This window comes from Berghia stephanieae, chromosome 1 (assembly GCF_034508935.2).
Source record: "Berghia stephanieae isolate SIO BIC M18660-M18661 chromosome 1, UCSD_Bste_1.3, whole genome shotgun sequence".
In the NCBI taxonomy this organism is placed as follows: domain Eukaryota; kingdom Metazoa; phylum Mollusca; class Gastropoda; order Nudibranchia; family Aeolidiidae; genus Berghia; species Berghia stephanieae.
The window spans coordinates 14975944-14996202 of record NC_088360.1 but is presented as its reverse complement, the minus strand read 5'-3'; the positions used below and the strand labels follow the sequence as shown (position 1 = coordinate 14996202).

General features: G+C 36.0%; 1 protein-coding gene across 3 annotated transcripts in view; it reads right to left on the bottom strand.

Annotated features, from left to right (window-relative positions):
* Nucleotides 1-18826, bottom strand: part of LOC144968775 (O-acyltransferase like protein-like) — a 27455-nt gene extending 8629 nt beyond the window's left edge. For all 3 annotated transcript variants that reach the window (XR_013644651.1, XM_078907449.1, XM_078907439.1), the window contains exons 1-11: nucleotides 18713-18826; nucleotides 15632-15744; nucleotides 14516-14817; nucleotides 13298-13429; nucleotides 12551-12656; nucleotides 10971-11149; nucleotides 8735-8819; nucleotides 7003-7081; nucleotides 5010-5214; nucleotides 2729-2894; nucleotides 1356-1529 (exon numbers count right to left, since the gene is read on the bottom strand). Coding sequence is in view for 2 of the 3 variants with exons in the window: in XM_078907449.1 (XP_078763575.1) it covers nucleotides 1356-1529; nucleotides 2729-2894; nucleotides 5010-5214; nucleotides 7003-7081; nucleotides 8735-8819; nucleotides 10971-11149; nucleotides 12551-12656; nucleotides 13298-13429; nucleotides 14516-14817; nucleotides 15632-15701 (1498 nt within the window). In the remaining variant the exon portion in view is untranslated. The remainder of the gene's footprint in view (nucleotides 1-1355; nucleotides 1530-2728; nucleotides 2895-5009; nucleotides 5215-7002; nucleotides 7082-8734; nucleotides 8820-10970; nucleotides 11150-12550; nucleotides 12657-13297; nucleotides 13430-14515; nucleotides 14818-15631; nucleotides 15745-18712) is intronic.
* Between the last annotated feature and the right edge of the window lie 1433 nt (nucleotides 18827-20259).

Sequence of the window (20259 nt, the reverse complement as noted above, 5' to 3'; positions counted from 1 at the left end):
GGTGTCATACATCGAGATACATCGAGATCACCAAGCAAGATTCATACAAGATAGCTTGCAAACTGACTGTTACTTTTGCATCATCATAGAACAGACACTTGAGTGGAAAACATCACTCTCTGCACTTAGAATATAGACCAGCCTTGGTAGCCTTTATTGATATGTGTTATGGAAACAGATAAGCTTCAGTGTTATCCCTACTAAGACTACTACTGGGCAGTAATCAAAAAAGTTTGAAGTTAATTGGAGTTCACCAGGGTTGCTTGCTATCTCCATTCTGGATAATGGGGACCTCAAAAATGAAAAATCAATGCCATAAAATAAAACAATGGCAACAACTTCAAGACTTTCATTTTGCAGACGTTTACATTTATTTCACACACATATCAACAGATGATAAAGAAGACTGGATCCTAGCTGCAAACATCGTCAGGAGTTGGTCTAAACATAAATAACGAAATAAACAACGTTTTTGAAAAAAACGTTACTAACATAAATCCCGTAAAGATCTTAAATTTAAACCATCGAAGAAGTGAATACGTTCTCTTATCTTGGCAGTGTAGTAGACACAAATTGAGGTGAGATAAATATGTTTCATCAGGAACTGGTAAAGCCCGTACAGGCTTTCAAGTCTTGAAGAAAATCTGGAAATTAAAAGACATCTGGATCTCGTAACACTGAAATAAAATTAATACAAAAGTAAGGACTGCATTACTGTATGGATCAGAAACATGGAGGTCAACCAGAGGTATCACCAACAACAATTAACTGACTGCTATCAACAAATGTCTTGGATGAATTTGGACATATTGTGAACGGATACAGTCAGGAATGAAGATTTTTTGGAAAGCTACCAGCTTTAAATATACATGTCAGAAATAGGAAGTTTAGGCCATACACTTAGAAAATCCTCCTGCAACATCACAAGACAGTATCTCACAGGGAATCCTCAAGGTGAAAGAAAACCATGGAGGCCAAGAAATGATTGGCTACAAAGCACGATGGAGGAAGCAAAGAGAGTTGGATTCAAGCCCAAAGAAATAAAAAACTTGAGCTTTTATATGGAGCAATAGCCACTAAACGTGCTCAATACTATTATTATTATTATTATTATTATTATTATTATTATTATTATTATTATTATTATTATTATTATTATTATTATTATTATTATTATTATCATTATTAAGAGCCCAGCTTTACACTCTAAAAACGAAACAAAACTCACTTTACCCAAGTTAGACATTTATATTCTAACTCAGATATCACAAGCAAGGTAAGTTAAGAATTTAGAGTCCAACGTCAGAGCCATTTTTAACTGATTGATTACATCTTAATAATATGACTTATCTCACCAAACTTTAAACGAAACATGATGGTGTGGCCAAGAATGACCCATGCCATACTGAGTACCCGAATACCATGAAGACATCCAATGGTGCCCGGGGCGGATTTGACGCTGAATATCTTCTCTGTATTACGTGGGATGGAGAACGCCAGGAGTGCTAGCTGCCATCGAGGGAGAGAGGCTGTGTAAAGGTAAAACAATAATATGATCGAATAAATAGCAATGAAAAATAAATTGTGATGGAATAAAAATACCACGATTTTAGTTATCGATCATAGCGTAAAACCAGTAGATAAGACTACAATAAGTCTGGAAATAACAGAGTGGGGGAGAGATTGGAGAGTAATGAGAAAATGGGAGCGGGAGGGAGTAAGCGGTAGGGAGCAAAAAGAAAGATGAGAGAAGAGATGAGAGAGTTAGAGAAAAAAGAGGGAAAGAGAAAAGAGAGAAAAAAAAACAGAAGAGAAAAAAGTGGGAGAGGGGGAGAGAGGGAGAGAGATGAAAGTAGGAGAGAAAATGAGACAAGAGGCAGAGACAAGAGGAGGGAAGAAGTTAGATGGATATATAGATAGATAAAAAGATAGAGGGGGAGCAGAAAGAGAGAGAGAGAGAGAGAGAGAGAGAGAGAGAGAGAGAGAGAGAGAGAGGAGGGGAGGGGTTGATAATAAGATTGGGAGAGAGGGAGGAGGTTTGTTGAATTTAAGACAAGTATCCATAAATTTTCGAGTGTTCACTTAACTCTCTCGTCACCGACCATTTTCCGGAAATTCCATTAAACATCATACCCTACCAACATAACAATTGAATTTTTAAAGTAGTTTGAGGTCGTTTGAAGTTTGAGAAACAAAACCCACTAGCCACATTGAAAGCATGTATTATTTCAATTACATTTTTAAAATTCTATGCCTTAAAATAATTCTGGAATCAGCTTCACACATCCCCTACAAGACTGATAACATTAATGATAATAATAATAATAATAATAATAATAATAATAATAATAAATAATAATAATAATAATAATAATGATAATAATAATAATAATAATAATAATAATAATAATAATAATAATAATAATAATAATAATAATAATAATAATAATAATAATAATAATAATAATAATTAAGATTAAGATATTATGCCAAGAGGGAATACAGACATCTATCTTTCTCTTCTTCTCTCTCGCACACAAACACACACACACACACACACACATACACACATGCACACACTCTTTCTTTTCTCTCTCTCTCTCTCTCTCTCTCTCTCTCTCTCTCTCTCTCCCTCTCTCTCTCTCTCTCATTCTCTCGGTGACCAAAATTTCAAATACCGTTTTAAAAGGACGGATCAAGATTAACGGGTAGATCATCGAAATCTTACCCAGAGTGTGCAAATTCTGGTTGACTTCGTTTGTGTTACCAGTTGTGTCTTGGATCTGTTTTCCTGACGCACTCCCTTGCAATGCCACGTCAATGTGTTCTTTACTTGTTTGAAGGGCCTTCGTGTTCATCTCGGATTTACATTGCTCCCCATCTGCATTGGTCAACTCGAAATATAGTATATCATAAACTAATTATCATTTTGGAGAATGAAAAACTTAAAATCCACAGAAATACATAATCGGAAAGGAATTCTCACCATTATAGATTTCAAAGTTGTTGAATTGAATTATTAATATAGACCGTCTCGTTTAATATTATCTAATGAGTTTGTGTTTTTAAAATTGCATATGATAAAAAAGCTCTTATCACTATACATATATATATATATATAAATATATATATATATATATATATATATATATATATATATATATATATATATATATATGGAGGGAGAAAAAGTGCCTGATCTACAGTAAAAAAATGGATTCACCAATCTAAAAAAAAATGTTTGGTATGGATGGGACACATTTGACGTCGCTTATTTCTTTGCTGTTAGCTTTAGAAAGCCTGTGGGTGATAAATTCTCCACTAAATTTATTCAAACTACAATCTTTTAAGGTTACACACAGCTATGTGTGTTAGTAACTGAACGCATAACATCAAAATACTTAGACAGTCAACAAAAAATTTGTTTAATCCGACACAATCCGATAAAGGAAAAGATGGCGTTTTGTATTAAACAAGTTTGCAATCACTTCGCACTACTGTACAATTAATATCTGGTTAAAATAAAATAAATTCCGGCATTTGTTTTTATAATGTAGAAACTAATCAAAATGATTATAACTGCTAGAGAAGCTGTGGACTGTAAAAAGGAACAAACAACATTGTTTTGTTTTTTTTGTTGGTTTTAGCTGAAGAAGGGTTTTGAGACCGAAAAGTTCTGTGTTTGGTTTTTTTAACGCTATTAAAGTTATTTTTGTTCATTATTTCTAAAGCAAATTATAGAAGAGGAAAGCCGAGCTGTTAGCTATTTGTGACCCTTTATCTCAAAAGGGTACTATGTTGAAGTGAACCTGATGTTCAAAATTTATAGATAGTATGCAGATGACGTCACTCAGGCCTTTGTTATTGTTTTTGCCATCCGCGTTTGTGAGTTGTTCTCACTAAACTGTATTAACCAGATTATAAAAGTTCATGGTTACACAGAGTTTGTGTGTTGGTCCGTTATACTTCCGGATGGCAATGTTGTGAACTCCTTGGCCAAGCGCATTCTATCTATATGTAAAATTTAATTTGTAAAATTTGATTTTCGAAATATGCCTCCCATTAGGACAGTGCGTTTGTTTTTTAAAGTTCAGAAAACTTATGATTCCCTAGTGGGAGGTAATATAACCACAACTCTCGGACAGTTGTCATGATGTAAACAATGGCAGTGATTGGTAAACATAGCGAACTACACAGGTTTTACTATTGATGGTATCTAAGTAAAATTTCCATTGTTCTACCGCTTGATCAATAGAACCAACACAGAAAACTATGTGTAAACGTCAATGCTCTTAACAGGCGAAAGTCAAAAAAGTGAAAATTTTTGACAGACGCGCCTACCTCCACCCCTCTTCCCATCATGAAAAAAAAATCATAATCGTCCAATTCTCTTGCTGTAAATAATCTTTTGACTATAAAACATCAACCATGTTACTTAACTATTGCATAGAGAGATGATTATACATTTTTGCCTCAAAGATCTTAACATTTTCATGCCTTATGTTAATTGTTTGTTGCAACCAATGGGTCATGAAACTTTTCATTAGATAATAAAGAAAAGATGGAGAAGAGAGAGAGAGAGAGAGAGAGAGAGAGAGAGAGAGAGAGAGAGAGAGAGAGAGCGGAGGGAGGGAGAGAAAAAGAAAGAAAGAGAGAGGCTTACTACTACTACTACTACTACTACTACTACTACTACTACTACTACTACTACTACTACCACCACCACCACTATTGTTTATTAACAACCAACTATGTTTCTCCGAGCATGTTTGAATCTGTGTCACAAATTCCGTTTTTTGATTGGTCAAAATTCTACTGGTTAATTCCTGCACAGAAGTAAAATATCGGAGGTTTTGAGCGTCAATATTTTGTATCCACCAATACGAGACCAACAAAAAAATGAGGTCAAGTCGTGTGATTATGAATTAAACATTCAGCACCTAATTAATCATCCCGACATAATTCCGTTTTGAGTCCGTTAATTTCTCTGACTTCGCACTCCAGTTTACCTTTTTCACCTCAGAGCTGCTTAGCTCTGTAACCGTAGCCACTATGATCTGTTCTTTTTCGTTTCCAGTAGAGGTTGGATGCACACGATTTGGAAACCGTCTGATAATGAATCTATTGCCAGTACTCCTTGGACTTGTAAGAGACATGCATATTTCCAATAAAGTTCCAGCCACAAGCAATGCTCCAAATATGCTCAAGACGGCTCTGTAAAACATTTATAGTGCGGTCATGCATGGTCTCAAAATCGCTTTGTATTGTAGGTCTGATAAAACCCCAAATTGTTATGGATTCATACCCTATACCCAACGCAAAACACTGTCAATTACAATAATGTAAAACAAGCCCATAGTTGCGTTCGGTTATCAGATCCGCAAATATAAACACGTCGGGTGAAACTGATGCTATCGTGTCAGTTTTCAGATTAATTTGACTTAAGCTTAAATATCTTCGTTGTGGAGAGAGGGTCATTCGCTTCTCACGCAAAGAGACCGGGGATTTCCAGAGCAGGTGCCTCTGGACAATGTGACTGCGGACTTGAAAATGAAAATGGACATCATGTCCTAATGGAATGTCCAAAGTACAACCAGTTGAGAAGGAACTTCTGGCCTGACCCAACCCCATACTCAAAGAAGCTGTACGGAAGTGAGGACGACCTCAGGACCACTGTGGGCTTCATTCACCAGACCGGACTGACCATGTGACGTGACGGGAACGAAGAAGAAGAAGAAGAAGATTCTCGGTGAAATCGACATTTTCTCTGACCCCCCCCCCCCCACCCCCTGACTATCCTTCCATGACTGGGTAGCTTGGTCCATTAAATCGGGCGGAAAGGACTTTGCAATACGACGAGCGTCCTATCTAAAGGGTAGCAAACAATTGCTATTGTCCGTTTTACGCTTGAGTGGCTGGGATAAACTACGACTCTATGCGCTCCAAAGGAGTACTTAACCAGTTAACCGCCGTACTTTGGAACAACTATTTTAGAAATTTGGCCAGAATATTCGTCCTTTACATATCGATCGATTTAAATAACCCTCATATTGGCAAAAAAAAAACTTCACGAAGTCCCGGGTTTGATTGCTTTTACCAAGATTACCGGTTAACTGGTGTGACACAAATGGTGGGTTGAGAGCGACGTATACATTTATGCAGCTCTGACATCCGAACGCAATTATGGACCGAATTTAACACTGTTGTAATGGGAAATATTGAGATTTCCATTAAATTAATAAGACTATAATGAACTGGGTTATCAGACCTGCAAATAATTGCTCGTCGGTTGAGAGGCAAATACTGTGATTGCTATTCGAGAAAAAAAAGGTTTGTCGCTTCGTTACAATCTTTGATTAAATAGACTTAATATGCACATTTATGCAGCGAAAATTCATGATATTTTACCATGTTCATTTTTTTAATCAGAATACTTTACTCATTCCATTAACAGGCAAATTAGAATAAATAATACTGACAAAATATCATGCGGTCTTTCAATTTCAAAATGAAGTGCCATTCTGCTCATATTGATTTGCACTTATTTTAATAAATACATTGATAGGTAAATTTATAGATAAATCGATAAATAAATAGATAAATAGATACATAGGAAGCAAAATAAATAGATATATGATAAATAGATAGATAAATAAATGGATAGATAAATAAATAATTAGATAGAAAAATAAATAAACAAGTAGATGGATAAACAGATAAATAAAATTAGATAGAGAAATAAATAAATATATAGATTAATACCCTTTTATGTCCCATAATCCTATAATTCAGCCTATACATCCTGCTACCGAAATGGATAAGACACCTTGATGTAACCTATTCATTATTAATACTCCTAAGAGCTGGTTACATACACATTCCCAAGGATTTTGAACCAAACGAGTAGAGGGTTTGATGTCACGACTCTTCTACCCTATTGTGCACTAAGAATAAAATTTGATATTATTTACATATTTAAGAGGTATTAATCATTTTACTTACATGGCTGCAACGGCAGCTTTGTCACTCATTATGTCCAAATCCTTAGTGCAAACAATTCTGATATCTTTTCCAAGGGATTCTGGAAAGAAGTGGATAATGCAGACCTGCCTTCTATTAGCGAATAAATAGTATAATTACGAAATGTTGGCTCAAATTTCTGAAATTCATGAAAATCTCTAAGTCATTAAAGATTATTGTGCGGCTATGTGGTCTAGTGGTATGACACTCGCTTTCGGATCGGAAGGTCCTGGGTTCGAGCCTCGCTCGGCGCATAGTTGAGTCCGTACATGAGTACCTGACCGTTTACAGCGTTGTCTCTGTCCGAAAAAAATTGTTACATCGCCTATCAGGCGTCATGTCCCATCCTTAACGTTAAATGTCGCTGTTGGCCATGGACCCCTAGTAAAGCACTTTGAGCACATTTAGTGGATATTGCGCTATATAAAAAGCTCAATTAAAAAAAGCTAAAAAATTATTGGAAATGAAATTTGATACCAGACGATATCATTTACAGGATTTTGAAGTGTTGATTAATTCTTGTCAGGATAAATTGTGGATTATCAAAGTTAACTAGAGACCCATTGCTTTTATCAAAAAATGTCATCACATCAGCCCAGCCAGATATAAAGTAGCAACACACAAAACTATGTGTAACCCTGAACGTTTATAGATAGAATGCGCTTGGCCAAGGAGTTCACAACATTGCCATCCGGAAGTATAACGGACCAACACACAAACTCTGTGTAACCATGAACTTTTATAGTCTGGTTAATACAGTTTAGTGAGAACAACTCACAAACGCGGATGGCAAAAACAATAACAAAGGCCTGAGTGACGTCATCTGCATACTATCTATAGTCTAATTGATACATTTTAGTGAGAAATACTCATAAAAAGGCTGACTAAAAACAATAACAAAGAGGTGAGTGAGGGCAACTTCGTTTTATCTATAGAAAGTATGCGCTTGGCGAAGAAGTTCACAACATTGCCATCCTGAAGTATAACGGGTCAACACACAAAACTATGTGTAATGTTGAACGTTTATAGTCTTGTTTATGCAGTTAAGGGAGAACTACTCATACACGCGGATGCCAAAAAGCAATAACACAGACCTGAGTGACGTCAACTTCATACTATCTATAGTGAATACATTATTTATTTACTAAAAATTACGAAGTTTTCAATTTTGAAGTTGACAGGTCTGATAATGGGTAGACAAATTACGCCAGTTGGAGATCTCTTAAATCATCAAAAATGAAAAGCAATGCTTATCATCGCTATTTGTGTAGAATTGATCATGTCATGAAATAAGTATTTTTCTTTGTAAAATTCACATCTATGCTCATCGTTATTTTGATAAAATACATTTTATAAAGCATGATTAATAGGATTCAATAGTCTGATGTCACGTCCGCCCATCAACGAGCAGCTTGGTTCTAAACAAAGAAATGAAAACATGATCAGATTTATAATGTTTCTCTCCTCTGGATAACTTTTATGCTCGTCGGAGAAGTATTTCATAAGGCCGTCAGCCATTGTTCCGATAGTTTAGAACCAGTTACTAAGTTATAATGCACCATTACGAGGGAAATAACGTCACATCTGTTGAAGCATATTGGATAGCAAAGGTCTGTGTGCTAACCCAATAAAAAAAAGATGGAAATCGTTGCTCCTTCAAACACGTTCAAATGAAATAAGGTAGAAAATATCAAAACGAGACAGAATAACTTACGATCTCGGAGTGCTTTATTCAAATCATAATCGAAGCATGATTTCGGGAGACAGACATCCCACTGTAAACGTGGAGTTTGGCCTGGCTGGGAGAAGAGAAAAAGTTAGATCAGTTTATATACCAATTTATAATCAACAAAATTGGATGGATTGAGTCGAAATCTTCGTGTTTTCCGTTTCCAAGTGCGTTTGACTATGAAAAGTGTGACACTCTCTCTCTCTCTCTCTCTCTCTCTCTCTCTCTCTCTCTCTCTCTCTCTCTCTCTCTCTCTCTCTCACACACACACACACACACTCTATCTATCTCTCTCTCCTCTCTCTCTCTCTCACACACACACACACACACTCTATCTATCTATCTATCTCTCCCCCCCTCTCTTCTCTCTCACACACACACACACACACACACACACATATATATATATATATATATATATATATATATATATATATATATGTATGCAGATGGCGTCACTCAGGCCTTTGTTATTGTTTTTGCCATCCACGTTTGTGAGTTGTTCTCACTAAACTGTATTAACCAGACTATAAAAGTTCATGGTTACACCGAGTTTGTGTGTTGGTCCGTTAGGCAATGTTGTGAACTCCTTGGCCAAGCGCATTCTATCTATCTATATATATATATTTACTATAAACTCACACACAACACAACTTTTTCGCAAGAGGTTGATGGAAAGAGATTTTAAAAATTACACATCTGATTGAATACAATAAGCCCATAGCTAAATACCATTTACATGCCAAGAAGCCGAATTGGTCAGCCCCGTAGCATGTGGTGTATCTCTCACAATTTATTCGACACAATGATGAGGATGTTTGCATCCCGACACTTGACGACACCGTGTATTTTTTTCAATCGCCTGTGGTAAAATTTTGAGTGATGCTCAGGATGTGTGGCGCTGATTTGTTTTTCAGTTAACAATGCAAGGACTTAAGATGTCTATGAATAAGCCACACAACTGAGATACAAGTGTCCGCATGTGTGATTATTATTCAGTCATTGAACAATGACTGACACATCTAACAAATGCACACGTCTTAGACTGTAAATTGGGTGCATTCTTTATCCTTTCAGGTTTGTGTTGCTCTCAGTTTGGCCTTTCCTCTCATATGGTCTCTTACTCCATCAGATAGCAAACAGTGTATCCCTCTAGTTATCAGTTTTCCGAACCAAACACGAACTGAACTCGAACGATTTATCCTGGAATAAAAGTTTCTCTGCATTCTGTCAGCAAAATGAAACAACACACGTAATTTAGTTACTGTTTTTAGAACACCTTTTCGATAATCGATAATATGTTCTAACTAATATGTGACCCAAAGTTTTGTTTGTTTGTTGCTTTAGGTCTCTTCCAACACAATTGAGGTTATATGAGAGACCGCCGAAACAAAAAAAACAAGCAATCTAACAAAAATAGTACAAATGTAAATCAAAATCATAACCTAAAGATATCATAAGCTAAATTATAAATAACCAAGAACAAACAGGCAGAAGATTTACAGAAAAAAAATATCCCCTGTCAAAAATACAATCACAAACCAAAGAAGCAGGATAGGCTAGTAAAGAGAAGAAGAAACGACATCACTATCGGATCGTACACCCATGCGAACATCATAGGTATATGATTCAAGGGTGATGCTCCCATCCAACCACCCGCGTGACCCACAGTGATTAAGAAGCTGAAAATTAAATTGAATGTCAAACTACGAGACATGAGTCAAATCTGTATGCCTTATTTAAGAAAAATACTTTCATTTCTGTCCGGTATTAAATTGACATTTCTTGACATTATAAATTTAAATTTACTTTTTGACATCTGGATCATGAGGACAGAATACCATTTTGAGAAGATAAGTCACAATGTATGGATGGTAATATTAACGTTTGAGGTTACACGCAGCTTTATGTGCTGGTATGTTCATTGTGAGTAAACGACACACACCAGATAGTCACGAAATGAAAGCGAACGGAGAAGAAACTGATTGCATTCAGTTGACAGCGTAACTATAGATAGTATGCGCTTGGCTAAGAAGCTCAAAACATTGCCATCCGGAAGTATAATGGACCAACACACAAAACTGTGTGTATCCATGAACGTTTATAGTCGGGTTAATACAGTTCAGTGAGCATTACTCATAAACGCGGATGGCAAAAAACAATAACAAAGACCCGAGTGACGTCATCTTCGAACTATCTATTGTCAAAAGTAATAGCTTACAATAGCAGTGGGAAGAAGGCTATCAGGCAATTTGATGAAAGCCCTGCAGATGTTGCCCTCGATTTGGGAGAGAGTGTCGAAGTCTCGATATGACACATCCTGGCATTCCTTATAGTTGCCCATGAATTTGAGGTTCCCCTTCAAGATGCTGCTTCCTGGTTTGGCACTAGCGTCCAGCACTGCAAAACAAAATAAATGTTTGACCATAATTTTAACTGTTGCTCTTGTGTTTTTCTGGAGCCGTAAGAGCTCAGTGGGATAGGAACTCGGGTTAAGCTGAGATTTTTTTTTCCGCACCCCCCCCCCCCTTGTCTTCCTAGAAGTGATTGGGAAAAGTGGCCTTTTAGATCTGGTGGGAGGTACTCTGAGCTAAACTAGCGTCCTATCCAAAGGGTAGCAAGTAATTGCTATTATCTGTTTCACACCATGGAAATCGGATAAGCTTCGTGTTCATGTCCTAATGACTCTGAAGATCTACAATTATGATTTTCTAGTTAGAAAATATTGCAATTATACAGATTTCATTTATTTAGCAAGATATTAAACCGATGCGGCTCACAACGCAAAACTGGGATTATATCGGGATTGTCTCGATCATAGATCGATGTGAATCTGAGTCGAAATCATGGAAATAAAGACTGAATGTATCTATGTGTTGTCCTCAGTAAAAAAAAGTAGCGGTTACTTAAGAGCAACACATAAAATTATTATCGTAATGTTTGTAGTAAACTTTTTCTAGATGTACGGTGTAAGCTTTATTTGATTTATTCCTACATATAACCGTATTGAGACGATGTGTCATCCTTTGCCATGTGCCTTTCACGTTTGGATAAAGTTAACACTTTGGCTGTAGAGTGTCTCTACAATTTTGTGATCGTCTCCTAAGAAACACGAAATAAAAGCGTATAAAAAGCGTTTTTTTTTTCTATACAAACTCATATCGTGTATAAAAAGTATAAAACTAGAAATAACATACATAAAATGGTGCTGAATGATAAGTTTTTATGCAGATCCGTAGAGCCCGTGGAACTAGATAATACTGCGTTCCGGTTTCTAAGGCGTTAAACAGAAAATAGCAGTTATTAGTTGCTCTATGGATATGATGTTGGTATATCGCAGACTATTTTCTTTTTCCACCAGATCTCCCAGACTTATCTACCCAATCACTGTTCAGTGAACGCTGGAAGCGTTTAAAAAACCCACCCTGCATCAAGATTCAGTACCAGTTCCTTTTCTTGTGAAGCGAGTGTCCTTGTAGCCATTGTCCGGGACCTCTTCCCCACCCCCACCCCCTTAAGAGATGAAATATATATTTAAAACATTGAAACGAGTGCACAGCCGAGTTTCTAAGAAATTGATACGCTGAGAGGTTATTTTTAACTCTCTTCCTCCCCGTTAAACACGCTAGAAAGGAGGAAGAGAGAGAGAGAGAGAGAGAGAGAGAGAGAGAGAGAGAGAATGCTAAATCAAAGTCTATATTTATCAAAATATTGATCCTCAACAATCTCAGACTAAAGTTGATTATAAGACTACTCTGTGGAGACGATTAATGATAACGAATTTATTTAAACAAAGCATACTTTGCAGTGCCCAATCGTCCCCAGTTTCCACTCCTTGTAACAAAAGCTGCATGTCTAATTGACATTTTCCCCATTGATATCTTGAGTAAGGTTTCTCATTGGCCGTCTGTAAATAAATCAAAGCAGTCCTATTTTTATATGCTTATCCAACAAAGGAATCGAAGTAAACATTTACAAATATAAGAATATAAAATTATTTTGGACACACTTTACCTCTTTCTGTATCATCTATATAAAATCCTCACATTCGTTAAGATTTTACTAACATTTCTCTTATTCTGATGTTTTATGTTCCTCAAAAAGCAATTAAAATAATTCTTTAACTTCAAACTATTATAACTTATACAGTTTATTAGAACTTATTTTCCTAAACAAAATTAAATTAGATAGTAAATTGTTATTTCTTATAAGTTTTCATGTTATAATGCATATTATATGTTTTGGGTGACGTTTTTTGGGGAAACCCATATAAATGACCGGTTTATTAGAGGAATATGTTACCCATTGTGTCCTTCTGGTGTTGGGGTGGCATGAATTGTTTATAGGCAAAAGGATCAGATATAAAAAAAATTAAAGGTTTTTTAAATTTTTATTTTTTTGGTTCAAGACACTAAACTCATTTAATTCAATGAAGGTTTTTGTTTTAACTCAATCCAAGCAACAGTTTCAAAAAGGGCTAATACGATTTTTGAGACGATTAGATACATATTATGATATGCACAACAGCACTGCGAGTATTTGACAAACCGTGGTATTGTGAGTGACATTTGGTGTAAACAAATTGGAAGACTGCACACTCTCAAGTATTTCCATTAAACTGCTAGGGTTGGTGTTCGTCTCTTCCATCAACAGCTTAACAAAATCGAAAATAGTTCCTAGCTGTGGAAGAAACACAAGTCTGTGATAATCAAGTAATTTATATCAACTTGCATCGTCTTTGGACTCCAGTTAGTCAACTAAAATTATTGGTTTATTAGTTACTCTTAAAGTATTTAATAAGATAAAGATCTTTTTACTTCGTTGATTGGATTTGAGGCGCATTGTTTTAATTCGTAAATATCTTTTTCATCCACTTAAATATATGTAGCACCCTTTAAATTTACCATCTCTCGTCCCAACGCATCCTCTCACTCTCTCTCTCTCTCTCTCTCTCTCTCTCTCTCTCTCTCTCTCCAATTCTCTCTCCCATACATAAATACACACAAACACACACACACACACAAATATCAACAGATACACATACTTTCCCCCTTTTCTCTCTCTCACTCTCTCTATCTCTTTCTTTCTCCCTCTCTCTCTCTCTCTCTCTCTCTCTCTCTCTCTCTCTCTCTCTCTCTCTAATTTTGCCCTCCTTTTTAGTGGGGAGGGATAAGGTAAAAAAAACTTTCAGTGTCTCAAATTCTTAGAAACTCGGCGGTGCAGTAGTTTCAATTTTCAATGTACGCAATTCATTTCCTAATCTCTCTCTCTCTCTCTCTCTCTCTCTCTCTCTCTCTCTCTCTCTCTCTCTCACTCTATCTCTCTCGCTCTCTTCATCGCTTTGCACACACACACACACACATACATACACACACACACACACACACACTCAAAAGCCTTTATCCTTTTTAATTACCCCCACCCCCACCCCACCCCACGCCCTTTTATCCCATTCCTCTTTTATTCTTCCATAATCCGATTTCCTTAATGTTATTTTTAAAAACTTTCTCTCGTAATTGTCTGCGAGTTATGTCTGTCGCCTGACGAAAGTCAAGGGTCGAAACATATAATATAATTGAGTCTTGTTTCACCTTAAGAGCTCTAGTTACTCCTTATATTATTGTGTGTTCTAATATGTACCTTATCCCTCCCCATTCCAAACGTCTTCAAAAACAAGTTTTCTGGTCATATGTTCAAGCCTAAATACGAATGTTGTAGTAGGTTTGTTAGTATAATAGAAGATTCGGCCTCCTTGTAAGATCTCACCTCTGATGCGCTAAGCCCAAATCTATTATTTAAGCTGTCCTGAAAGCCAGGTATTATGGAATTCAGTTGTTGCAGAACTCTGGCAATGCCTGGACTTACAGTGGATAAAGGGATGCCGGATCTTGTATAATGGTAATGGGGTGGGGTTGTTGTGGGATGAGTATATATAGGCCACAGACTTTGTATGCTGATTTTCTTTAAAGGTGATGATGTGCTGAATTGGGGCGTGATTTGTAAATATGATGTCGTTGAATCATTCGATACATCTGTTCTGATTGTTGACAGAGAGTATCCTGATGCCTCTGCAATTATAACATGAAAGAATACATATTAGGCTGTTTTTTCCTGCGTAGTTACCGGGACTGGAATCACTTACAAAACATCCTATTCTAAATATACTAATTCGGACCTTAGAGAGTGGAATTGAAACTTAGTTTTTCGGAGCATATTGGGGACATTCAGCATGATGCTCATCATTGAGATCGACTGAAGTAACATGTCCAGATACAGATACAAAGATTGTGCCAAAAGCTCCTTCTTGGGAAGTTCGCCACAAAATGCTCCAATACTGAATTATTTGGACAAATTAAGTGTTAGTATTGAAAAATATACCCAAAACCGACAATCTAGAATCAAAATTATTGTAACTATGGGTTTTAAAGTCTTGGAAAATGTGTGGATACTAGTGATAGTCTGTGCACACTTTTTAAACCTTTAAAAATCTATTTTTGCTATTCTATTGGATATAGACTGCCAGTATTTGTGTTGCTTATTATAGTATTTTTGTACATTATTCAACTGACAGAAATTAATGAAAACGTTAAAAATCGCTTTTAAAGACAAGAGGTTATATGTTGAGGTTAGGCTCATAAAAAAAACTAAACCGAATTATTGATAAGTTTCAAATTGTAAAGTCCTTTCGTGAGAAGAGAATGTAATTGGATGGATAATAAAAACGATGAAGTGAAAAAAGGAAATCATACAAACAATGGTTTTTCGCCTTTATTCTCTCAAGTGCGACATCCGACGGGTTTTGCCAAATCAGCACACAATTAGATTGGAATGATATATTTTTGACAGGGTCACAAAAGGACTATAAAAAGATTTGTAGCTTACCATCTAGGTGGTTAAATTGCACGGTAAGGAGACACAGGAGAACTGCAGCAATTCGTCTTGGGAGCTTCATTTTCTAGAAACTATCCTGAGGACCTTAGAAATTCTCAGTCGTTCTGTGTCATTTTTGTTTATGAATAAAATGGAAAGTATTGGTAATTTTGTTAGTGTTTATACATATGGCGTAGATAGAAATGTCATGATAGTAATAATAATAACAATAATAAAAATAATAATGATAATAATAATAATAATAATAATAATAATAATAATAATAATAATAATAATAATAATAATAATAATAATAATGATAATGGTATGATGATGATGATGATAATGATGATGATGATGATGATGATGATGATGATGATGATGATGATGATGATGATGATGATGATGATGATAGTAATAATAATAATAATAATAATTACTACTATTTCGATGAATTAAATTAGTAATTTATAATTTTACAGATGATATGGGGCGACTTAGGATATTAACATTTCCTGTTTTAGTATAAATGCAAGTTTTAACACATAACTAAAACCTGAAGATTAGCCTTCTTAAATCCGCCGTACACTGACATACTGCCTTTTTAATTTTAAAATTAAGTCTCGGATTGCATAGTTCTTTAATATATCAAAACTGGGGTCACGTTAATAGTATAATATACGATTTAAAATATGTCTGAATAATCTAGATTATGTAGATAAATGCTGCTTAGAACGTGATATTTAAAAGAACTATAACTCTAGATTATCAGCGCTGATACTTAATACGTTTGGTTCACAAATTCCGGAGTGAAAGGAGGACACAAGGAACTAAGGTATTGTAAATGTTGGAAAAGATCCCAAAAGCAAGCGAGATCAAAGGCTCATGAGCCAAGTATTACACAATGTAAAATCTCACTCCTATCACCAGCAAGTAGCTTCCTCCCAAATGAGTCTAAACATGGAACCCACAACGTAAATCAGGTGGCATGTAGGATTGAGCTATATGAAATAAATTGAGTGTAGTTATAAAGTAACAACAGGAAATTTGCGTATTTCAAAGATTAAGACCCAAAAAACTGCGCTCCCAGAGAAGGACATTTATTTTACTTCAAATTCCAGGAATTTGAATAAATCTTTTTTAAAAGAGAAAAAAAAATATTAGGCAACATATTTCTGCCCGCCCCCCCCCCCCCGCCCCCTTTTCCATTCCCGACATAAGGTAATGAACACAAAAAAAGCAATACCATGTGATGTTTTAGTGTCTTTATTGTGTTCTTTATTCCCTTAAGAAGAGTTTTGGTCCGAAACGTTCCGTGGTTGGTGTTCTGCTCTTTTTCGAAGCTATTTTGTTCATTTTTGTTGATTACGCTTTACAGTTCATGGCTTCTAACAGCTCAGTACCACCCTCTGATTACGCTTTACAGTTCATGGCTTCTAACAGCTCAGTACCACCCTCTGATTACGCTTTACAGTTCATGGCTTCTAACAACTCAGTACCACCCTCTGATTACGCTTTACAGTTCATGGCTTCTAACAGCTCAGTACCACCCTCTGATTACGCTTTACAGTTCATGGCTTCTAACAGCTCAGTACCACCCTCTGATTACGCTTTACAGTTCATGGCTTCTAACAGCTCAGTACCACCCTCTGATTACGCTTTACAGTTCATAGCTTCTAACAGCTCAGTACCACCCTCTGATTACGCTTTACAGTTCATGGCTTCTAATAGCTCAGTACCACCCTCTGATTACGCTTTACAGTTCATGGCTTCTAACAGCTTAGTACCACCCTCTGATTACGCTTTACAGTTCATGGCTTCTAACAGCTCAGTACCACCCTCTGATTACGCTTTACAGTTCATGGCTTCTAACAGCTCAGTACCACCCTCTGATTACGCTTTACAGTTCATGGCTTCTAACAGCTTAGTACCACCCTCTGATTACGCTTTACAGTTCATGGCTTCTAACAGCTTAGTACCACCCTCTGATTACGCTTTACAGTTCATGGCTTCTAACAGCTCAGTACCACCCTCTGATTACGCTTTACAGTTCATGGCTTCTAACAGCTTAGTACCACCCTCTGATTACGCTTTACAGTTCATGGCTTCTAACAGCTCAGTACCACCCTCTGATAGAATAACATCGTTTGAGACGATTAGTTATATATTAAGTGTAGTTACACTAATGTAGTTATAATTTTTGTGCGATATATATATATAGATGACAAATTTTACCTGTTTGCTGAGGTGGTTAAAATCCCACAATAAATCCTTGAGGAAGAACTGAACACTGCCGAACTCGAAAAGAAAATGCGTAATTTAAAATTTTGGCCAGAAAACTTGTATTTGAAATATCTATCAATTAAGATGACATTATCTTATGACCCTGGTTTTGTTTAAATCTCTCAACCCCGGAACTTCCGTGACGTCCCAGGTTTGACAGTCTTAAACAAGATCAGGTTCAGTTTAATTGATCTGTATTTGAAGGAAGAGTTCCCTGGCAAAAATTCTAAATAAATGTGTTTTTTTTATTTTCAGAGAAGGCAGAACAATAGTGACGTTTCAATATTCATATCAAGAGAATTGGTAGATATTGAATTACAGATATTCGATTTAGTTTGCACCTTATGTCACAATTGGGAAGACAAGTGTGATGTCAAAAAGACTGGTTCCAGCTTCATTGGAAGAGTAAAACCACTATTCAGGAGGACTGAACACAATCATGTGTAAATGATCATCTGGGTTCAGAGTGATGACATCTAATTTTTAAAATCTAAATATATTCTGGTCGTCAATAAAAATCATCCATCTTCGCTCTTTTACGTCCCATAACCTTAAGAAGCTGCCTTTTGATGATGCTACTAAAATAGTTATACCACCGTATTCGTTATTAGTACTCCGAAGAATTGATCACCTACACACTTCTTATGATTTTGGAACCGGAAAAGTATATAAAATGTGACGCCACGACTTTTATTCCCTATAGTTAACTAGTCAATCAGCTTTGACATAGCTCCGCATAATGAGGTTCAAAAATATGCTCAAGAAAAAGCCAAAACTTTTAATTATTGTGTTAGTATGAGCTTTACTTACCTTGTCATGTAGCTTGGTAGAATCTCCTCTAACCGTACAGCCCTCAAACTGTGTTTATTTTGGGATGGATCAATCTACTAACATTGACTTTCATAATCTATAATTTCGTATTAATTGTAGTGTGTAGCCTTTGGACAAAATGAGATAAATTAGAGGCCAAATGACCGTGTATCACTGGTTATTTTCTTATCAGGCATCAGGGTCAGTTGCCTTTAATCATAAACGTTATGATAGCAGATACCCTGGCTTAATCATATTGAACATAATAACACGCATAGAGCTTACAAGGACTTAAATTTATAGTTGTGGTACCATCATGAAAGAAATTTTAAATAATGGAAGTCTCAAAAAGAGAAGGATAATATTGTCCATTACAAATATGTTAGACGAGGCCCAAAATTGAGTTCGGATATCAGACCCGCATATATGCACACGTTGGCTCCAGATCAGATGTCATTTTGCCCCTCCTAAATACAACGTCAACGTGTACTCATGTGTAAAATGAGTAGCTGTCCGGTAGAAACGTCTTTCGAAAACAAATTGGAATTGCGACTTACAAGCGCCCTATTCAACCATTGGGACTCTTATAGACTCTTATAGAGCGCTTCAGCACATGAAGTGGACATTGTGTGATATAAAAAATCGCATTTATTGGTTTTAAAACTGTGACAAGAGAATATCGAATATGAACAAATCTGCCATAGTTAACCAGATTTAATTTTTAAGATCATTTTTTTTCAGAAAATCATTCCTCGAACTTGAATAAAATTCCTCAACTTATCCCAAAGTCCAAAATCTGATCATTCTTGCCGATACTTTTTGAAAAGTTGGGATTCATCTTAGTTCATCGATATTTGAAGTAAAAGTAAACGTTTTCTGGCAAACCTGAAAAATATGCGTTGTGTCAGTGCATGACAAACTTGCAAAACTTGTCATCTAATGTGGGCTTGACTTGGCAATGCAGTGTAAATGTTTTTAACAAATAATCGCAACTCATATTCTACGTGGGAAAAAATGGCAGGTTACAATATTCTCGTCCACTTACAAAACACAGTTTGATTATTTTCACTTTCGGCCAGAATACTTTTCTTCATAATAATAATAATATATCGATAATTTAAATGACCACAGCTTCTCAGAATGTTTCAAACCAGTAGCTTCTTAGTTTTGAGACATTTTGATAAGCTTGATAAGCTTGATGTCATCATAATATATTGATATATGAAGTAAACATTTTTTTTTACAAAAGTGAAGCACAAAACGTTTTTTCATGGACCATCTCAGTCTTAAGTCAAATAGAAAGGGCGTTTTTTAACCTGTTAAATGCCGTACTCTAGAAAGACATGTATTTTAAAAAGATTGCAGAAAACTCATCCTTTAATTAATCGATCGTTGAAAATGACCCTCATCTTTGCACAAACTCTCACACCTGAGAGCTGGGGCCTCGCATGGTTCCTGGTTTGAGAGATTTTGCCAAGATGAGGGTCATTTAAATCGATCGATATTCGAAGGACGCGTTTTCTGACCAATTTCTTTTAAATGCGTGT